Genomic DNA, 7,857 nt, shown 5'->3' with positions numbered 1-7,857 from the left:
TGGACACGTGTATTTGTATGGCTGAGGCCCTCTGCAGTCTACCTGAAGCTATCCCAACACTGTTCATTGGCTATACTCCATTAAAAAGTTAAAAAAAAAAGTTAGATACTGGAACTGCCTGGCCAGACCTAGAGCAGAACCCTGGGCCTAGAAACTGACATTTAAATCTCATCCCTCAGGCCTCTATCTGTATTTGGTCCACAGCTTTAGGGTAGAGTTCAAGCCAGCATTTCTCAGATTTCAGAAACCAGTGAAGTTACAAAAAGAATCTCTTGGAGTCATTTTGAGTTGTCCACCTGTTATTTTTGTAAAGAACAATGAAGAGTGATGGCCATGTCCTTTCCCCCTCCCCCTTGTTTCAGAAGACATTACTGACGTCGGCTTTGTAAAGACCTCCACGCGTGGCCTTTACTACCCAGGTCGCTTGGAGAGGAGCCTCGGTCATCACCCTATTCAGCATCTGCGAACGAACCCTGTGGGGCTGAAGGCAATCCCGTGAAGTGAGGGAGGGACCCAGCGACAAGGCTTACCAGAGACAGACACTGTCTTACAACATCCTTTATTTATTATATAGATGCAAAATCTGCTTTATGTACAATACTTGTACGTTATTTGGTCCTACCAAATAATCTTACCGAGGCATTCTACTGGTAATCTTCCCCCAAAAGATTCAGGTAAAATTAGATATTGTGCACTTCACGACTACCCAAACCTGAGACTTGGCTATTGATTTCAGCTTTGAGGTCACACACAAATCAAGCTAGACACACGCAAGGTTAAGGCGATGAACGTGAGCTGCAAGAAACCACAGGGCTCAGAACTAGGCTGTGTATTTTGCTTGAGTTAGACTCGCAACGTGAGCAGCGAAGGCTGTGCGGATCTCAGAGCGCTTTTATTGTCGTGCGAGGGCTTCTGCACATCTATGTGACTGCGTGGCTGGGGCGCTGGCAGCCTGTGGGGCCTGAGGCCCCATCACCCGGGGCTCACTTCTCGGCCTCTCCTGTTTTGGGTTCTTGCTTCAGTTTGTAATCAGCCAGGGCGGCCTTGATGGCGTCTTCAGCTAGCACTGCAGGTAACGGAACAAAACACAGCCATGAGTTTCTACCTCTCTAGGAGCTGAGGCAGTGGTGCTGGGACGGGCGGGACAGTCACCTCGCCAGGGTGCAGGGCCAGGAGCAAGCTGGCTGCTTCCTCAGCCACTCCCTTGGGGCACCTCTGGGGACAGGCTGGGGGGCACACACCTGGGATTCTGCATTAGCTCCTTAGCCTCTCGCTGGGATAGCGTGAGGGCAGTACACCTAAAGTGTCTGGAGCGCTGGGGGTGGGGTGGGTGGGGAACGACACAACAGATGTTAGTTCTCAGCTGCTCACGTGGAAACTGAGGTAACGCAGTGGATGTTGGTGATGCTGGCTAGCATAACTTGCGTTGCATCAGTGTGGGGGTGGGATGGCATTTGCCGGCTCACTCTAGTGATCCCCAGTTTGGCAGCTTTTGTTTTAGAGTCGGTATTAAAAGAGAGGGTTTGGGGGAAACAAACATTGAGACAGCTGGAGTGAGGGCTGAGAGCACTGGCTAAAGTTCCAGCGCCCATGAAGGCCTGATGGAAAGGCAGGGGTTTCTCTGAAACGACGTGAAAATGTTTACAAGCTACGGCCTTTATTCTCGGGTATTTGAGATTCCAGCTCAAGTGGAAAGAACTCGGGTCTCAGCAGACCTCTGTCCTGGCCCCGGCACTCACGTCTTGCCCTGTGAGTCCTGCCCTGGCACGAGGCCTGGCTCTCTGCTGATTTTTAACTAATTTGGTCAGTAAACCTCCATCACTTAGTTAGGGCTACCATGTCGCATTCCCTCCTTCCCCTAGAAGGGTGAGACTTTAAAAGCTTTAGACTGAACGGGAAAGCCAAGTAAAAGCCTTCGCCATCTGGGCTTTCTCTCAGGACAGTGGAGAGGGGGTACTGCACAGCTGGGCTGAGTCATCCCATACACACAGATGCAGACCCCGAGAGTAGCGGCCTCTGGAAAGGAAGTGACAAACCACACGGCAGATGGGATTATGGTGGAAGCCGCATTTTCTCCTGCACCGGTGCCAACTTCACCACGGTGGGGTGAGAACAGCACCGATTCGGAATCAAAGTCTGGGCTTTAGACTCTGGCCCTTCCACGGAGGAGCTGGGAGGCTGGGTGGATTTAACCGGAGTCTGCATTTCCTCCTCTGTGAGGGGGAGGCAATGACATGACTGGAGGACATTCCCAAGTGTCAGAAGTGAGGCCACGACCAGTTCGGCATGACGCCCAACCCACACCACCTGCCGTGAGACCCTGGGGCCCCGACCTTCTGGAGGCTGTGAAGATAGACTCCCTGAGCTCTAACCCCCAGAGGCTATAAAGGTGGATTCCACGGCCCCAAAGGACTTGCCATTCCCCTGTCCAGATGCATGTGGATGCCATTACAGAGAAGCCCCGTTACCACCGCCACCCCCAGCCCAAGCCTGTTGGCACGCTGGAGGCGACACGTACTGGAGCAGTGCAGCTTCACGGGCGGCAGGCACAGCTCCTTGGCGATGTCTGTGTTTTTGATGGTTAAGGCTTCCTCCACCTGAAAGGCAGACAGGACAGACGGGCAGTTTTAGTGGTGCTCTGAATGGCGGGTCGAAGCGCAAACACTGTTGGCTGGGGTGAGCCTGGCCTGCAGAGACACGGTCACAGCCAGGAGAGCCCAGGGAGTCGCGGAGGGATCTGCCCAAGGCCAGCAACTCGGGCCTTTTTTCTCCCCTTGGACAAAAGGCATGAGGGAGCTTAGTTCCCCAACCAGGGATTGAACCTGCATTCCCTGCAGTGGAAGCACCATCTTAACCACTTGACCACCAGGAAGTTCCCTCGAGCCTGTTTGTCAAAAGGCAGTGATTTCCTGCTCCGGTACTCTGGCCTGGAAAATCCCATGGACTGAGGAGCCTGGTAGGCTGCAGTCCATGGGGTCGCTAGGAGTCGACACGACTGAGCGACTTCACTTTCACTTTTATGCATTGGAGAAGGAAATGACAACCCACTCCAGTGTTCTTGCCTGGAGAATCCCAGGGACGGGGGAGCCTGGTGGGCTGCCGTCTATGGGGTCGCACAGAGTCGGACACGACTGAAGTGACTTAGCAGCAGCAGCAGCAGTGATTTCCTGCGTTGGTTGTGTGACTATGAGCTTCTCTGATGTCCATCGATTCTACGAGCTGGATGGTGTCAGGGAGGTGGGTGAGGCCAGGGCCAGCAGCATAGACAGCTCCTGCGAGGAGACCTTGGGGCTCATCCCCTGAGGACTTTTCGCCTCCAGGAGGACTAAAAGGATGCCTGGAGTTTGTCTCAAGCTGAGGGCAGAGCAGGAGGCAGGCCTTTGTGGAACAGGGCCTGCTGCCTTAAGGAAAGCGTTTTCCCAGCCTGTCTCCCAGTCTCCCAAGTCCGCTAACTCTACTGAATTAAGCTTCAAGTTCTGTTCCTGCAAACTCAGACGGGAGGCTCTCAAGGTCAGAGAAAGGCCCTCTCCCCACTTTCTGAGGTGCCCTGTTTCCTCACGCCCTCTTCCCCTGAGGATCGTTCTGGACAGATCGGCCGGCACAAGCTAGGTCTTTGCTTCCTGGCCCGGAGGCCCTGAGTCACAGGGGGCTGAAGGCATGTGGTCTGGCAGGCGGCTTGGCTGCAGAGCTGTCCGGCACAGGCCTCCCTGACTCAGCTCGCAGAACTCTGGCTGTTGGGGCTGCAAGGATGAACACCTACAGTCTGGCTTTTCTGAGAGGCTTTAATGAGGACGGGACTTTCGAAAGGCTAGTTTGTTATCTCATGAATCCTTGTAAGCCACCTGCAATCCTTCCTGAAACCGGATGGCAAGAAATAAAACAAACCATGGTACACCCTCCCCCGAGCAGACATAGACTTCTAAGAAGTGATAACATCTGTGACCTTGGAGAAAGCCAAAGATTTCTCTCCACTTCTGTTGTGTTCTAGGGTTAGGTGGGGACCTTTTTTTGATTTAGTTAAAACACCACCAAAACCCCCAAGCAAATAAAAATGGTCAACAACAACAGAAAACCCCAAACTAAAAAAACACTTATGATCATCCATAATTCCCAATGTGGAGAAGAATTTGATAAAAATCTGGGTAAGCAAAATTAAAAAGAAAATTCTTGGAATATTTAGAAAAAAAATTATAGTGTGTGTTTGTTTAAACCCTTCCCTTAACCGAGAGCCAGGTGTGTGGGGATGTGATTTAATTCTAGTTTTCAAGAGCCTTACCGTCTTCCCCTTTACCCATTCGGTGGCTAACGAGCTGGAGGCAATGGCAGAACCACAGCCAAATGTTTTAAACCTGGCGTCCACGATCTTCCCCTTTTCATCCACTTGAATCTAGAAAAGGGGCAGGAGTTAGCAGGGTTCTGGTGCTGCCTGCAGAACCTGGCACTAAGGAGGCCCACAGGGCACTTCCTAAGAGTTTTGGTCCTGCTTTCCATACTTAAAAGTTTGGGCATTGATTACTGAGGCCCCTCTGTTTCAAAGAGTTCAGCAATGAAAAGCTGCAAGCAGGAACAACTATACAGAATTATACGGGCCTAGCTGTCAAAGATCAACCAAAAAAGTATGCCTCCTCCCCAATCTCCTCCCACTCCCAAGCCTGATTTTTGGCTTCCCAGCTGCTGGGTCAGTGTGCATCTTTAAACACTGCGAGAGTTGGCAATAAAGGTCACTGGTTAGTGCTTTTTCCTTTGATATCAAACTGCATGTAGTGCGCTCCCTCCTGCCTTCTTTCTGTTTTCCAAGATAGGCATGAAGCCATCTGGCCAGCTTCCCACCATGGTGACAAAGGAGATGTGGAGAAAGCTATGGTTTACCAGAGTGCCAGGCGCTTCCAACGTGGGGGCAGAGAGAATTTGATCTATTGCATTTTCTGTCCCTCTGGGGATTGCTAACTTATAGCAGTGAGTATGAACCTGAGATCCGTTTATTCTGTCAGAAGGGGTCAGCACAGTTTACCAGTAGGACTAGGATTCAGCCCTGACTGGAATCATTTATAACACTGACTTATCCCACCTCACAGGAATCAAGATGGGGACCAGAGGCAATGCTGGACATGTAAATGCTCTGTCAACTACGGAGCACTGTACAATCAAAGGGGTCACCGTTACCACCAGTAAAGATGGAAACCAGGGATACCTGTAATTTCATGACATCACCACACGCTGGAGCCCCCACCAATCCAGTCCCAACATTTTTAGATGTCTTGTCAAGGGACCCCACGTTCCGGGGATTTTCATAATGATCAACAACCTGAAATGAGACAGTGAAGAGAAATCACAGTCACTCTTTTTTGCTGTTGGTCTCCCCGACTTTGATGGCAAGCTCCTTCAAGTCAGCAAGCTGGACCTGGCAGGCCATCACTAAATACCAAATTTCACTTGGGTAGGATTTAAGAGATATGGGGATCCTGGAGAAAAATCAGCAAAATCATGTTTTAATTCTGTGGGGTTTTGAACCACAAATAATTACTTGACCTCTAACCACCCAAGTCACAGAATTGGGCTCAATCAGCACTTTTGTAATTTCGGAAGAAAATCCATTCTCAAAAGAATGATGGCTATTCAAAAACCCCATACGTATGTATGGTCCAGAAAGGGAAGGACTTCCCAGAAGCCTTCAGGAGATTGTTACAGGAGGAACAAGGCCATTTGTGTGCGGTGATCAATACCAACCATGACTGTATTTTGGGGCCCTGAAATCTGCGGTGCCGCAGCGCACCCTGGTGGCGGAAAGGCTGCGAGCGGCAGGTGTACTGTCAACAATAAACAGCCCTGGGTCCGCGGGGAGTGAGGTCTGTGCGCAAAGGCGTGCAAGCCAGACCAGAGTAGACTTCTATTCAAACTGGCACACGCGAGGCTTTAAAAACCTTGCGGTTTGTTTCCCAGTTAGTCGTTAAGTATTCCGAGCTTCCAGTCCCCTTCCCCCGACCTATCCGACCATGGATTTTGACTTCCAAGTCCAAGGATCTGTAAGATAATATCCAATCTGGACTTTCTGCACCGGGGTTGATTTACCGCATTCTTTTTTTAGTTAGCCGGTTCCCGAGTGAGACACGTCTCATGTTTACGGAAGGCCCCGGAAGGTATGGGCTGCCAACTACCTAACCTGTCTCTTAACTCACAGCGTCCCCCCACCCCCAAACCAAACCAAAACAAACACAAAAACGTGACGACTGTTGGTTACATGCCCGTGTCCACTCGGAGGCTCTGAGCTTCTGCAACAGTAACATCACCCCCCAGCGGCCTCCCTGTGCCAAGCGCCCTGCCCAGGACTCCGCAGGCAATGGTCTCGCATACGGGGGCGCTGCCCAGACCCCATCTGACGAGCGCGGGGCAGTGACTTGCCCAAGGTCACTCGGCCAGAGCAGTGGTTTTGGCTGAAGCCGGGGCCCTCGCCGCTGTGTGTCCGGCTGGCCCGGACGGAGCAGGACTCTGCTTCCTGGGCAGTCGAGAGGTTTAAAGAGTGGATGGATGCTTTAGATTTGGGGCAGCGGCCGCTAGGCTAGCGGGAGCTGTCGTTCTTGTTTCAGGCGCGGTTAGTTGCCCCAGCGCAGCGACGGAAAGTCATTCGAGGCGGCATCTTGAGAGGAAGGCCCCTCCATCCGGGGTTGGGGGCGGCCAGGGCCCTGGGCTACAGTCGGGGTTCCAGGGCCGCGCAGAGCCGGGAGGGCCATTAGGCTGGGCCTCCGCTAGGACCCCTAAGTCCTCTCGGTGGTCCTTGCACTCCCTCCCCGCCCCCGCCCGGTGCGGACCCCCTGGCCGCTCTTACCTTCTTGTGATAGAGCCGAGCGGGAGCTGACAGCTCCCGGGCGGGCAGGCGCGGGGCCCGGAGCAACAGGTCCGATGCCGCCCGCCTCAGACGGCCCACTCCAGCTGCCGCCATCTTGCGGGCTTGCGCTTGCGCAGGTGGAGCGCGCGACCGAAGGAAGGGGCGCGTGCGCGTGTCGGCTCCCAGCTGGGAGCGCGCACCCTCTAACGTCCCGGCGACCTTGCGCCTGCGCCCTTCCGCTGCGTTCACGTGTTAGCGTTTTGTTCCCGGGGCGCGGAGCCCAAAGGTGTGAAATCGCTTGAGGGCTGGTCCACCGATCTGGGTTCTGAATCTTGAGAATCCTTGAGCTGGAAATCGGGACCCAGCTTTGCGTTCATAAAGCAGCCCCCCGCCCCCTACCGCGGGAATTCGGCGCAGGGGATCAACCAGCCCACCGTTCTTGGCTCTATTTTGCAGCTTAGGAATTTGAGGATCAGAACGGTTTAGTAACTTGCCCTAGGTTGCCCAGAGGGGCCCAGTTGGGATTCTGACTTGAACAGTCCTTAGTTAGAATCTCGTTTCTGCTCCTTACTGGCTGTGTGCTCCTAGGTGAAAGCGTCTTTGTAAACCTCGATCTTTTTTGTACTAATTCAAGGACAGTTCTTCATCTATTGAGCAAATCTGTGTTGAGTATCTACTTTTTGTCAGGGTGCTTTGGGAAAACAACCAAAAACGACACAATTAAGCTTGCTAATGAGGGAGCAAGGCAATAAATAGACTCACCAAGGCTTTTCTACCTCTGAAGAGAAGCTTAACTAAAGGAAAGAATGCTTTGCTCTGATTTTAAAAAGTGTATATGTTTATGTTTCTATTAAAAAGCAAACTGGCACAGATTAAATCACAAGATATAGCAATGAAGAGATTCTAAGTAAATGTTTATTAATGTAATTTATTGATACTGGTTTGCAGAATATGATCCTATAAAATCAAAACTCCCGTGTATTTAAGTGCTAGGCGCCAGGCATTAGATAAAGGGAAGGAATCTCTGGGAAATG

The 7,857-nt window shown here is 51.9% G+C and overlaps 1 protein-coding gene across 1 annotated transcript; it reads right to left on the bottom strand.

Moving 5' to 3' along the window:
• Positions 1–543: 543 nt before the first annotated feature.
• Positions 544–6,980, bottom strand: ISCU (iron-sulfur cluster assembly enzyme). The gene is made up of 5 exons (XM_061141683.1): positions 6,824–6,980; positions 5,192–5,305; positions 4,277–4,387; positions 2,519–2,597; positions 544–1,066 (listed from the first exon to the last, which is right to left on the bottom strand). Exons 1-5 carry the CDS (start codon positions 6,935–6,937, stop codon positions 984–986), a joined length of 501 nt encoding a protein of 166 aa, XP_060997666.1. The 5' UTR covers positions 6,938–6,980; the 3' UTR covers positions 544–983.
• Positions 6,981–7,857: the final 877 nt, after the last annotated feature.

Source organism: Dama dama, chromosome 5 (genome assembly GCF_033118175.1).
Source record: "Dama dama isolate Ldn47 chromosome 5, ASM3311817v1, whole genome shotgun sequence".
Taxonomy (NCBI): domain Eukaryota; kingdom Metazoa; phylum Chordata; class Mammalia; order Artiodactyla; family Cervidae; genus Dama; species Dama dama.
The sequence above is the reverse complement of the archived record's forward strand: the minus strand, read 5'-3'. Positions and strand labels throughout refer to the sequence as shown.